This window comes from Salvelinus sp. IW2-2015, linkage group LG5 (genome assembly GCF_002910315.2).
Source record: "Salvelinus sp. IW2-2015 linkage group LG5, ASM291031v2, whole genome shotgun sequence".
Taxonomy (NCBI): domain Eukaryota; kingdom Metazoa; phylum Chordata; class Actinopteri; order Salmoniformes; family Salmonidae; genus Salvelinus; species Salvelinus sp. IW2-2015.
In genome coordinates, this window is record NC_036844.1 from 23057585 (window position 1) to 23072345 (window position 14761).

General features: G+C 41.7%; 1 protein-coding gene across 1 annotated transcript in view; it reads left to right on the forward strand.

Moving 5' to 3' along the window:
• Positions 1-13893, forward strand: part of LOC111964078 (stomatin) — a 17304-nt gene extending 3411 nt beyond the window's left edge. Inside the window, exons 2-7 of the mRNA XM_023987769.2 lie at positions 6353-6462; positions 6803-6875; positions 10643-10725; positions 10809-11012; positions 12287-12421; positions 13039-13893. Coding sequence (XP_023843537.1) covers positions 6353-6462; positions 6803-6875; positions 10643-10725; positions 10809-11012; positions 12287-12421; positions 13039-13230 — 797 coding nt within the window. The 3' untranslated portion in view covers positions 13231-13893. The remainder of the gene's footprint in view (positions 1-6352; positions 6463-6802; positions 6876-10642; positions 10726-10808; positions 11013-12286; positions 12422-13038) is intronic.
• Positions 13894-14761: the final 868 nt, after the last annotated feature.

Here is a 14761-nt window from a genome sequence, read left to right on the forward strand (position 1 = left end):
AAATGAGTTGGGTGAATTTTGGCCCATTCCGCCATACAGAGCTGGTGTAACTGAGTCAGGTTTGTAGGCCTCCTTGCTCGCACACACTTTTTCAGTTCTACCCACAAATTCTTCTATGGGATTGAGGTCAGGGCTTTGTGATGGCCACTCCAATACCTTGATTTTGTTGTCTTAGGGAAGCTTGTGAAAGGCTACCCGAAACGTTTGACCCAAGTTAAACAATTTAAAGGCAATGCTACCAAATACTAATTGAGTGTATGTAATCTGCTGACCCACTGGGAATGTGATGAAAGAAATAAAAGCTGAAATAAATCATTTTCTCTACTATTATTCTGACATTTCACATTCTTAAAATAAAGTGGTGATCCTAACTGACTTAAAACAGGGATTTTTTACAAGGATTAAATGTCAGAAATTGTGAAAAACTGAGTTTGAATGTATTTGGCTAAGGTGTATGTAAACTTCCAACTTCAACTGTATAACGTGATTTGAGGTCATTTTATCGGTGATCAATGACCTTGAGCCTTCTTAGATGGGCACTTCTAATGTAGCTCTATGGCTGCGTTTCAAACTCAAAGTAGACAGCCCTCAGCCCTAAACCCTCAGCCCTTGAATTACGTTTTACATTGCCACATCCAAGTATACCTTAAATTAATCCATCTACATTTTATAGGCTCCTTACTACGAGACTAAGCCAATTTGCAAACACTAAAATCAATGTCTATATATATTTTAGCAAGCTAGCTTCATACTTTRTTCTGACATGTCAAAAATGCAGCCTTGTTTATTAAATTTGACACTTAGCGGCCACCAGAATTTGACGTGACTACAGTTTGCATTGAATTGTGGGTCATATCAACCCTGCAAGTGACCAAAGTTGTTCACTCGCTCCTTCGAGCTAAATCGAGGGCAGAGGGGGCAACAGTGAATTGGACCTCCACTTCAGATGGCAATCAAACTGCTTCCGGTTTGACTGGGATTCCACAGAAGGAAAGTGGCTAGTGCAAGGGCTGAGGGGGTAAAAATAACMTGTTTAGACTGCAGCCTATGGCAGCACCCAAGGGGCTTGAATTTTCGAGCTCTACCCTTAGATTTGGCAGTGACATAGTGTCCCCATGAGTGACAGAACACTAGGCCAATCACGGCGCAACTGGAGAACATTACCAACCCCTACGTGCCATATTTTCCACTGGCTGCCCCACCACCACAGAAATCACTGAGCTAGGTTGAAACACCTGTAGTTTGGAGCTGCCTTACTCAGGAAAGCACAAAATGGACCATAGCTCTGTTCGAATACCCATACAAACATGCGGTATACTACATACTTAATGAGTATATACTAGTAGTTCATTTTAGTATACTGTAAACGAACAGTATCTTTTCAGTTGAGCGTACTAGCTCTTCGCCTGTCTACTGGAAGTTGATGCTGTTGCTATTCAACCCTTTGCTAGCTTGTTAGCATAACAAATTACTAGCTAGACTTTTTACGACTTCGGATGTGTTCTTAAATTCAGTCTAGAGTGCCAGAGTGCACTCTGGGCATTTGTAAATTGAGAGCATTGTCCGTTTGTAAATTCAGAGCATTTCGCTCTGGGAGCGTTCAGAGCGCACACTTGACGCTCTGGCCCCAGGAGTAGGGTTGATTTGAGCGATGTGAACTTACAACGGCAGTCAAGCACCCAATCTAACTGTCCAACTTGCTAGCTACTTCCAGACACAAATGAGAGACACCTCACTCTGACCATTTTACTCGCCCTAGCAGAGCTGGTTAGGCAGTTTTCATGTTATCCAGAGCGTTGCTGCTGGCAACAATTTAATTACGCTTTTTTGCTGACGTTTACTGAAGCCGGACATATTCAACGGGTGTTGAGCGTTCGTAAATTTATCAGTTATTATGCTCTCTGGTAGAGTGCTCTGAAATCGGAGTAGATAGCCAGAGCWAATTTTTACGAAGGCACCTGATTGTCCATTGAGAACACACAACAACTATACCACTTAGTTAAGAATGACGGGAATAATCAGGTCAATAAACGTTGGGTAGTTAGGATATAGTTAATATACTGGCATGTTTGATGTATTAGTAGCCAACTAACATTAGGTAACTAGCTAACATACCGGTACATACTGCTGTAATGATATGCTATGTGGTTCATAATGATAGCGTAGCTAACAAATTGTCAGCCAACATAACGTGTAAGGTAACTTATTTGAAAAGTCATTACTTTATTACATTGCTCAACATTTTAACATTTGTCATAATTAGTTAAAGCAATTATTTTCTATCCACTCTCGTTGGACTTCGGCTGCATATTTTCTGCCATTTTCTTCAAATCCGAAAACGATGTGAATCCACCCCCATTTTCCAAAGAATTGCATTTATGGGCCCTAAAAGCACTGAAAGTGTCTGCTGTTTGTATACTTCGTATTTTGGCAAATGTAGTTTATTTATTTATTTTTTGCTCAGCCCCACCTTCCATGAATGACGGGTCGCCACTGGTTAAATATGATGTGGCTGTCCATGATTCTGATATGTGTGTGTGTTTCTGCAAGTAGAAAAACATGTTGACTCACCCTACTTGTAGAGAAATGCCAATGCCATCCTTCTCTCTTTCATGTTGACAAAATGGTCTGTCACTCTGTCATAAAGTACACACTTTTATTTGTTGTTGTCCTAGGCTACCTGGTTAAAATTCTTGCTCACTAGCCTAACTTCCTTGCATGGGCAACATTAGCTAGTTAACATTAGCCTTCTACATCTAGCTACATATTGAACTTCCATCCCATCAGGCCAGGGGCACAATGTATGAACTAATGGTTGGATCAGAGTTGCCATTATAATCATTGACCAGTAAGGAGAACTAGTTAAAACCAGAAGTCCAAATCCCTATCTCCATCCATGGTTAGTTTAGGAAAGGGCAATTTTAGCTAGCTAGCCTCCAGGGGACAACAACACAGCGAGATGTAACAATTCAAGTTGTTTCTGTCATTTATGTATGCTGTCAATGCGATTTGATAGGAGTGACGCCAAATCCAAACTGGCTTCCCATGACACTTTTTTTTTAGTGCGCCAGGACCATTCACAGTTGAGCTCACTCATTTTAGCTCGAACGCCATATTATATATTTTTTTTTATCAAGGAAGGCCAAATGCTCGCTGGCTTTCCTTGCATTCAATGCTACGGGCGGCAACGATGTCATACTCTTTATGACCAGACATTATCAGATAGATGGTCTGTACATATAGAGACAGAGGGGCGCTGTTTCACTCACTTGGATGCTTTCTCCAGTGATATACTGTACATTCAGCCTCGTGCAAATTTAAGAAAAAGTATGAAACACGAAAGATACATTATTTTCTGTATTCTTTTTTTCTTGGTCATTTTTCTTTGGGGGAAGCCTGGCATCCATGAATACATGCCACTGCTAGCTTTAGACCGCAATTAGGATCTTAACGGGCTCTATCTAATGCCACGTTAAACAACTGTGAACTCGTAAATCTCCGACTTCCGAGCGTTCAAAACAACTGGTAAATCTGAAAAAAACTATCTCTGACTGGGAAAAAAACAATTCCAACTCGGGAACTCGAGCCTCTTTCTAGAGCTCCGACTTTCCGACCTGAAGATCACTGACGTCCTGATTTCACCTTGTATTTTTCCAAGTTCTCAGTTGTTTTGAACGCGGCATTATTGCAAATTTCTAAAAACATCATTCCACCTTGACATTATGGGGTATTGTGTGTAGGCCAGTGACAAAATAAATCCACATTTAATAAAACAATTATATAGGCTGTAACACAGCAACATTTAGAAAAAGTCAAGGGGTGTGAATGATTTCTAAAGGCAATGGGGATCATTACATTTGCAGACTAATGTCAGTTACATGCTGACKAAACTGGACGCGCGCATGTTGATTTTGTACCCCCACACCAGACACGATCAGGACACGCAGGTTGAAATATCAAAACAAACTCTGAACCAATTATATTAATTTGGGGACAGGTCGAAAAGCATTAAACATTTCTGGCAATTTAGCTAGCTAGCTTGCTGTTGCTAGCTAATTTGTCCTGGGATATAAACATTGGGTTGTTATTTGACCTGAAATGCACAAGGTTCCTTTACTGCAACAATTAATCCACAGATAAAACGGTAAACCGAATTCCTTTCTCGTCATCTCTCCTCCTTCCTCAGGCTTCTTTTTTACTTCTTTGGACTTTATATGGCGGTTGGCAACCAACGTTACGGTGCATTACTACAACCGACTGGAGTGTGGATGTCAGTTCATCTTTCAATCACCCATGTGGGTATATGCTCCTAAACACCAATGAGGAGATGGAACATGGGTATATGCTCTTACAAACCAATGAGGAGATGGGATAGGCCGGACTTGCAGTGTGTTGAGGGTCACAAATAGAACCTATTTCTATTTTAGCGCCTGGCAACGCAGACGCTCGCTGAGGTGCAGTGATTGAATAACATGTACCGCACGCTACGCGAACATGTTATGCTACTATTCCTAATGTGAGACGATTGCATAGTCATCATTTTGGCTAATAATATATCTCAATCACTGTTAGCAAAATAGACAGTTCTGAACAATGCATGCCTGAGCACGTTTCTTCTCATTTCGTTGCATAGGAAAAATGTGGCCTTTTTTATAAACACATTTCATGCAATTCTACTAAACTTTATATGACTGGAGACATAAGCATCTTTTTTTTAATGACACATATTAGTAGCCTACTCTGCTGACACAGACAAGCAGATCAACCATCTAATCTAGGTCTACGAAAAGGGGAGAAGCAAATTGTACAGTATGACATCCATCTAGCCTGGAGGAGGAAATTATTGCCCCCAAAAACACGTTCCAGTGGTAGTGATCCAATGATAAAGAAAGTGAATATGCGCACACTCACTGGAGATATGGCCAATGCTCTCCACTGGTGCCAATAAGATGGATAGGCTACTGTTCACTCAATTGGGAGTTGAGACAGTTTACTCTATTTCTTCTCTTTTCAGCAAAAGCCATTTGCTTTCTAAACTGTTTTTCATACGATTGTGTTTTTAAATATTTAACTGCTTTTCACTGACCGCTGCAATTCAACAAACAATGTGGCTGATCGGCAAAGTAAACTGTCTGGCACTCTCTGAGAGAATGGCGGGCAGGCTGGCAGCTTCTCTCAGAGAGATTCTCCGCTTGGTCTTAAAGCCAGCCAACCAATATGCTAAACTGCCATCGCATTTTAATTGGGTTTGGACTGATTTGAATCTACTTTTTTTGTAGCCTTCTTTTGCATTTTTGGTCTTGAGCTCGGGTAGGGCGATAGCCCTGCTAGGTAGTAGTATAGTAAGGTTATTTGCCCAATGTAAATTTGCCAGATAAAATCCATAACTTAGTTTAGTGTCAGTTAGTATTAGTAACTATTAGCCCTAGAATGCACCAGAATAGTTTTGCTAACTGGGCTATTATATGAGTGTATCCCCCTCATTCAAGGCTTGCAATGTTACTGTTGTGAATGCTTTGTATGACATTTCTCTGTAGGCTCAAGAGGTTTGCTTGCTGATTCTGATACAGGTAGTCTCCTTGAAGGGATAGATGCTTGTTAGATAGTTAGCTATGTAGCCTATAGGTTTAATTCAATGAGTAAAACTTTAGGGGTTTGCATTTGCCAAATTTAATTTAAAAAGTCCCAGTGGAGAAGTTGAATCTCTTCTAGGCTGTTTATTTTCCTTCTAATCCGATTGGTTGGTGTGGTGGGTGGGTGGTTCAGGGTGTGAATCTAGGGAAAGGTTAGTGTGATGTCCCAGTTACCTGGATGGGATGCTTCCGCTGGTTGCTGACATGAGACACATGCACACTGTTTCTGGGTATTACCGGTAGTTCTAAAACAAATTTCAGCCTAATTGTTTGTAGCCTATGTATCTGACGCACAATTTAGGTTATTAAGGTTGCGTTTACACAGGCAGCCCAATTCTGATATTTTTTACATAATTGGTCTTTTGACCAATCACATCAGGTCTTACCACATCAGCTCTTTTCAGAGCTGATCTGGTTGGTCAAAGACCAATTATTGGGAAAAATATCAGAATTGCCTGTCAAAAAAAAWAAAGTTGGGTTAAATGTGGAAGACACATTTCAGTTGAAGGCATTCAGTTGTACAACTGACTAGGTGTCCCCCTTCCTCTTTCACTTGGCAATTCACAGAAGAATCCAAATGAAAAATAAAGAGTAAAGAAGTTCCCAGAAATGCATGATGTTGAAGGGGCTGCTCTTGTAATGGCTGGGATGTGAAAAGGTTTATTTTCTGTCTCCGGTTGTATTTTACTTCGTTTGTATGTTTTTGTATTGTCTTTCAGCTTTGGAGAGCTCAGATACTGACAATGGCCTATGTGGTTGGATCATAGTCGGCTTATCCATCCTTCTGATGCTTGCAACTCTGCCTCTCTCCATATGGATGTGTATTAAGGTACAGTTATTACCTATACATCCACACAAGATAGATGATGCGTGAACTGAGAACTGGTTAGTGGTGTCATTTGTGTGAGTCTATTTATTCTATGAATTGATCACTTACCAGTATACCTTTATTCCCATGGAAATTGGCTTTCTCCTCTTAATGCTACACCAGCTGCCAGAGTTGTATTGTTAGATATATACTCACTTTAAAGTAAAAAAAAAGGGGGGGGGGGGGTGTTCATACCCAATCAGTGGTATTTCAATATTCACTGGTCAGTGAAGGTAGAGTGAGAAATGTCAAACAAGGGCTAGGGGACAACTAATTAAGCCTGTGTTTCTTTCTCTCCCAGATTGTGAAGGAGTATGAGAGGGCCATCATCTTTCGCCTGGGGCGGATCGTACGAGGAGGAGCCAAAGGGCCAGGTAATAGATATTCTCCCCATCACCACCGTCACATGCACTGTCCCTGGAGAAAATTTCACTGTACATATTTGCTATGATTTTCTCAAGGTCCCATACTTACTTTACCAAAAAGGTACCAAAACCCTTGATTGAACATATTATGATCACAGACAGTATGAGATGGATGAAAATGGCAATAAACAGTATGTGGGCCTGTCTTAAAACCACCTTAACTGTGAAAATATGTTAGGAGGAGTCAAGCCTCTTCTCAGTGTTAATGTGGTTAGGGGTACATCTGTTTTGACCTATTTGTTTTACATTATGGTGGGCTGCTGCACTACTACTTCCATTGTGCAGGGGTGCACTGCAACGGGTCAGTTCTGCACATCCTGTGTCCTAGTTTAACCTCTCCTGTCCTGTAGTAACTTATGTGTTAATAATTCCAGAATGTACACATAATTCCAGGGTTCACACATGCTTTCAGCAAGCACACTTTCTTTCATTAAGCATAGTTTGTGTGGTAAGATGTTTGCCTTGGTTACACTGTAAAATATGTCAGGTGTGTCTGGTATGATGAACTGAATATGCAAATATGTTCCCTGCAAATCTTCATAGAATACTTTAGCAGAACTTTTAAAGAGGTCATTATTCAACAAATACGGTCACTACAGAATTTGGCACCAATTGCAATCAATTAACTAATGCTCTTAAGAGGCTTAAACTAAAGCTCTTGTCTGAATTAAAGTGATCTGAGAGCTTTACTGCTATCCTGTCTACAGATTGACATCTTGATGAGCAGCAGTGGGCCTAGTCATGGTGCTGGATTGGTAGTGCAGAATAAACACCCACATCCCTCTTCAGCCCTCTGCTCTCTCTCATCTTACTTTTGTATTTTTTGTTTGTGTGTTGTCCATTCGCCCTGATGATATTACCCTTTGATTGATGCTAACCCTATCCCTACTTGACATGCGTTGCCATGATGTTGTAATGGGTATTTGCAATGGGTGGTTGCATTCTCTTTCCTAATTTCTGTAACGGATGTGCTGAGCAGAGGGCATGCCTCTCCTCTCTCTTTGTAGTTGGAGTGGAAGAGTGATGCTGAGGGTTTTGTTGACAGTTTTCCCTCAGTATATAGTGTTATTCTTAAGATGGCTGATTAATTAGCTGTATTTATACTAGTGTGAGATTTTGTGGTGGTCCGGGGGTATGTTGGAAAATTGCTGCGGGGACTTCCTTCCATTCAGCCACAAGAGCATTAGTGAGATTGGGCACTGATGTTGGGCGATTAGGCCTGGCTTGCAGTCGGCGTTCCAATTCATTCCAAAGGTGTTCGAAGGGGGTTGAGGTCAGGGCTCTGTGCAGGCCAGTCAAGTTCTTCCACACCGATCTCGACAAATCATTTCTGTACGGACCTCGCTTTGTACACAGGGGCACAAGGGAAATTTCAATGGAACAATATCATGCTGAAACAGGAAAGGGCCTTGCCCAAACTGTTGACACAGAGTTGGAAGCACAGAATCATCTAGAATGTCCTTGTATGCTGTAGCGTTAAGATTTCACTGGAACTAAGGGGCCTAGCCCGAACCATGAAAAACAGTCCCAGAACATTATTCCTTCTCCACCAAACTTTACAATTGGCATGTTGTTCTTAGGCTTGTGTACGGCTGCTCGGCCATGGAAACCCATTTCTTGAAGCAGTTTGGAACTCGGTAGTGAGTGTTGCAACTGAGAACAGATGATTTTTACGCGGTTCAGCACTCAGTGGTCCCGTTCTGTGAGCTTGTGTGGCCTACCACATCGCGGCTGAGACGTTGTTGCTCCAAGACGTTTCCACATCACAATAACAGCACTTACAGTTCATCGGGGCAGCTACTGCCAATGTTTGTCTATGGAGATTGCATGGCAGTGTGCTCAATTTTATACACCTGTCAGCAACGGGTGTGGCTGAAATAGCCAAATCCATTCATTTGAAGGGGTGTCCACATACTTGTCTATTTAGTGTACTTGAGTCAAGGGGCATTTCAATATAACCTTTTCTCATTTTGTATGACTTTCTATAAACTCTATCCAGGACATAGCATACATGAAAATGCCTACAAAAATGCTGGCCTCATTTATTTTAAAAGACACAACTGGCATATCAGACTTCAAATAAGTAGTTGCACCGTCAAAACTGGGTCAAGTTTGTCGGCAAGAATGCTGACCGGAGCCTATTTTAATTATTACCTGATCAAATTATTAGAGGGCCTACACATTTAAGTAAAGTCATTGAACACTGAAAACATTTGCAGGGAACAGAATGAGGTTCTCTCTCCTCACTAAATGTATTTATTTATTTGTTTTACCTTTATTTAACTAGGCAAGTCAGTTAAGAACAAATTATTATTTTCAATGACGGCCTAGGAACAGTGGGTTAACTGCCTTATTCAGGGGCAGAACAACAGATTTTTACCTTGTCAGCTCGAGGATTCAATCTTGTAACCTTTAGGTTGTTTTAAATGGTTCCTTCTGTGAGGAATTGCCATCTTTAGAGAATGTTATTAACTTATTTGCAGATAATTGTTGTCTATAGCTAAAAAAAGCAATAGTAACAGTATGCAGGTCAGGGAGCCAAATGAACCAAATTCTTCACTTTTACTGACTGGGTAAGTAGAAAAGGGCTTAACTGCCAAAATCTCGCACTATCCCTTTAACAATGTGGAAGATACGCTATTACTACACAAATCTCCAACCTCCAGTGATTTCAGGTGACATGGCATTACTTGTGCAGGGGTGGTACTAATGTTACTGTAACTGTAAAGTGGCCACAGTGGTCTATCTAATCTACCATAGCCATGCTATGGACCTCAAACTCTCAAGTCTGTTTTATGTTTGTGGGAAGCCTTCTGTTATGCTCTCCATGGATGAAACATGATCTTGCGGGATTCTGGAACAGCCACATGATAGCAGCCTGGGGTAATAATAGACCCTCTCCATCTATCACGGAGGGACCTTCACGTTCCTCATCTGCCCTAAGAGCCCAGGCATAAACACCAACGTTTAGTTTAGTATTTGGTTTCCCCAAGTAAACTCTGCTCATCTCCACGCTCTCTCCCTCGCCCTCCGCAGCAAGTCTTGTCCAACTGCCGAATAAGATCTTTAACAGGATCAACTGTTATAGGTCAGACTATAGGCTAGTCAGTAGTCACTTTTTATGCTAGATCTTTCCCTGATGCTTTATGCATTGGTCTTGCTCTGCATTAGCCTTAACCAAGTTGTTGCCATTTTTAGGGTGGGAATCCATGGAATTTTCCATCATATCCCATGATGCTTTTCATAGCAAATTTAGAGCATACTCCTACATTGCAGTATTACCAGGGCCAGCTGGTATTGGGCTAAAGTCCCAGCTAGAAAAATTATTATAGAATGAGAAGGAAATGTATACACAAGTGAAGTTTTATATGTCTCTGTTAAGACTCTTTCTTACACACCATCATGCCCAGCACTCTGTGTTTGTACTGTACTATATTGTACCATGCTGAACCTGAGGGTGTGCAAACAAATAGGTGTTCATGAATTTAGCAAATGTATAGAGTCATGACCAACAGCAGTCGTGTGACTAATGGAACTCAGGCTTGAATGTAGTCTTATGCCAGACATTTACTCAATTCTACTGTACTGTATGTTAAATGATTTATGCTTCCCTTACTGACAATGACATTTTCTCAGCTTTTGTGATATTGAGTAGCTTTAAGCTTTGCTGTTAAATTTGTGTGTGCGTGTGTGTGTGTGTGTGTCACACCCCACAGGCCTGTTCTTCATCCTACCCTGCACAGATAGCTTCATCAATGTGGACATGCGCACCATCACCTTCGACATCCCCCCACAAGAGGTGAGCCCCCCCGTATTACCATGATTAGCCTATCATGTAATACATAGTGTTGTCAGTGTAACTGATTGTTCCCCCCTCATCAGGTTCTGACTAAGGACTCAGTGACGGTCAGTGTCGATGGTGTGGTATACTACCGTGTTCAGAATGCCACCCTGGCTGTGGCCAACATCACCAACGCTGACGCTGCCACCCGCCTCCTGGCACAAACCACCCTGAGAAACGTCCTGGGAACCAAGAACCTGGCGGAGATCCTATCTGATCGTAATGAGATCGCCRACAGCATGCAGGTACTGAACCACATCGACCACTAATGACTGTACTGATCATATGCTGACATGCACAACTCCACATCATGCATGTACTAGGGGACTGTGTAGATTATAGTTCTTCATTTAGTGTTGAACAGCAAGTCATAATTGCCATAGAGTTTGCGAGAGTTCACTGAATGGCTCTGTTTTTAGAATGTACACTGTAATGGGTAAGGTTAGGATTGGAGAAAACTCATTCATTGATCTTCCGGTTATGGCCTTTCTTATTGTTTTTAACCTGGTCTCTCAAGACATTTCATCCTCCAGACGTACTGCTGCAGTAACATTTGGATCTCTATCAGTTTAATATAAAGATGTATTGTTTTCACAGATACTGGATAGGTGCAGTGAAATGTGTTGTTTTACAGGGACAGCCATAGAAGTATGGCGCCGCTGGTTCAAATTAGGGTTAAGTGCCTTGCTCAGGGGCACATCAACATATTTTTCACATTGTTGGCTCGGGTATCTGAACTAGCGACCTTTCGGTTACTGACCCAATGCTCTAACCCCTAGGGTACCTGTATGTCAGATTGATATGTCATCTAGTCTTCAAAGAGATGCTGTGTAAGGAAGGGGTGTTCTGGGCCTATTATGACCTGAGGTTACTGTCATGAGAATTTTGTTCTCAGTGTTCATAATACCCAATTGAATTACTTACTCAGCCTGAAACCCAGAATTTGTAAGAAACTGGTTGAAATGAATCAGACGGAGGCCCAGCCACAACAGTCAGAAAATGTATTTACGAGAGCGCTCTGCCTATCATTTCCTGTACATTGGTCTATATACCTCATATTTAGTCATAAATGTCCCTCCTCCTCTCAGAAACAATGACAATATAGTTCACAAGTCTTCTTCTCATACATTGTCTGCCACCTGTTATACAATCTACTACAAGCCCAAGGTCTCTCCCCTCCCTGGGTGGGGACAGAATGTCCTGAAAGGAACACAGTAGTAGAGCTTGTCTGTCGATAGSTCCTCTTATCTCATACATTGTCTCACACTTGCACCCTGCTTTCATACTAAAAAGGAACAAAAGTTCTTGTTCTGGTCCTGACTAAAACTACACACATCATCAGATTATAGTTTTATGATTCTAATCAATTTCATACAATCATACAGTGACAGGGTAGAATTATGTTAGTTATAGTTCTACGTTAAATGTATACATCATTTAGTCATTATTCATAAAAAATCCCATAACAGTTACCTATTGGATGCYGAGCTGAATGTTTTACCACCCGTGTTGTTCCCAGTCCACCCTGGATGATGCTACAGATGACTGGGGTATCAAGGTGGAGCGGGTGGAGATAAAGGACGTCAAACTGCCCCAGCAGCTCCAGAGGGCCATGGCAGCAGAGGCCGAGGCTAGCCGCGAGGCCAGGGCTAAGGTACAGCACTGACACATACAGACCAGGGTAACACACACGCTGTGACATACAGGCATTTAGTCTATTTTTGAGGTAAATCCTTTTCCTCTGAGTGAAAATTCCAGTTGTCTTCTCAGTTTTGTTATTTCTTGGCTTGATTTAATCTCAAAATATATCATCCAGATGAAAATGTTTTTGTGTAGGGTCAAGATGTCATCTGCCTTGTTCCTTAGCAACCAGTGGTCTTGCCGTAAAAACCCTTCCATTAAGCTAGAATAGATAGTGAGAGCAAAGCAGGTCACAAGCTGGGGAACCTCTAATCGAGMRTCCTCCCATCGGCCATTACACTGACTGGATACTATCTTCACATGTTGAATCTGCTGGTTAAATATGAGGTCTCTGGGATTGATTTATTTTATTTATTTAATCATCCACTCTCTCTCTGGTTTCTCTCTATAAACTCACATTCACTTGTTCTGTGCATACTGTGGAATTCTCTCTCTCTCTCTCTCTCTCTCTCTCTCGCTATCATCTCTCTTCATTAACTAATGGTCCCTCTTTTCCCCCCATCTCTCCCTTTCTCTCTGTATCTGTCCCCCTCCTCCCTTCCTGCTGTCCCCTGGGCCCTGTGTGTGTAGGTGATCGCAGCGGAGGGGGAGGTGAACGCATCACGGGCTCTGAAGGAGGCCTCCCTGGTAATCGCTGAGTCTCCGTCTGGCCTACAGCTGCGCTACCTGCAGACGCTCAACACCATTGCTGCCGAGAAGAACTCCACCATCATCTTCCCCCTGCCAATGGACATGATGCAGGCCTTCATGAAGAGAGACTGAGGAGAGCCTGATGGGTGCTTTGTAATTGCTATTACACACACACACTCAAGAAACAAACGTTCACACATATATCATAGTGTGTTGCTTTGCGAATCTGCTGTAGAAATGTAGTGGCTGTGATTGAGTGAACCATTTCCCTTGTGCCAAATGTTCTTAGGTCAATGCCAGCTGGTGCAGAGGAGGATAGTTAGAGAGCTTGCCTAAGCTTATGCGTCAAAGAACTTAATGTAAACATTTTATGTGTGTGTTAACGCAATTGAAGTGAACAGAGAAACAGGGTTTGAACAAAACCAAAGGAAACTGAGTCACCAGCTCTAKTGAGGTGTGGTGTTTCCTGCACTGCTATGAGTCTGAGACCAGGATGTACTAGGGACCCTGTTTGTCTGTCTCTATGGGAAGAAACCTCTTTACTATAGCCATGTTAAACCGCTCAAGCCTTAAGTCATTGCTATGGGGTCAGTGTTCTCATTTCATGTCGTTTCTATGCATATCTGGATGTAAATTGGAAATGCATTTGAATATTTTCAAATAGCAGTATTTTATAACCACACTCTTGAGTGTGAAAGAAGCTAAATGTAATTTGTATGGGATTTGGAAATTGGTCCTCCATTTTCTGATAGCATACTCATGTATTGCTATGTTTAATAAATATAATCTTTGGAGTCGTGATCAGTGCTTGTATTGGCACCGAGAGTTTAGTGATCGGTTCCATCCAGATCAAAGATGTCTTTGAATCAGAAAAGCACTGTGATCAGATCCTATACAGTATAAATTACTTTACTGTATAAAAACCTGGTATGTGTTTTATGTTTACTCTGCTGTTTGTGTAAAGGACATTGTTCCATTATTATGTTACTAAACTGCTCTGTTGTAGCCTATTTTCATCATATTGAAATGATTTATTAGCAAGTTAGGGCTGGCTGATATATTTGAGTTGTTTTAGCACGATATGGAAAATGCCTGTATCGCAAGAATCGAGGTTCTGTTATAATGTTGTAACGTTTTACAAATGCAGCATCTCACTGTCTCTTCTGTCAGCCCAATGTCGAATCATGTCCCAATTGCGTGACAACACGTGCACAGAGGTTATCCACCAATCACAACCCTAGACAGCCTTTTACAAGTTGTAACTACGCCGGAGAAGTGTAGCGGCGGTAAGAGTTCCACCAACATGGAAAGTGAGGAAGCTAGCTCACTCTCGTGAGGATGAAATCATCCCCAAAAAGGGCTGCAATATTTTTTCTGTCATATGGAAGGGGTTCCGGTTTAAGAGGTCTGATGTTAAGCAAACAAATGTCCTGTGCAAAATGTGTCGAAAGAGAATCGCTACGAAAAGGAGCAGCACAACCAACCCCTTCCATCACCTGCAACTGAAACGCGGTGGAATGGGAGGAATACGTGAGACTAACGTAATCCCTTATGACAAGAAACGTTTGAGGTGGAAGGAGAACGGATGCATTGGCCTAGTACATGGCAAAAGATATGGTTCCAGTCTTTACAGTAGAAAAGTCATGCTTTATAACTGATCAGT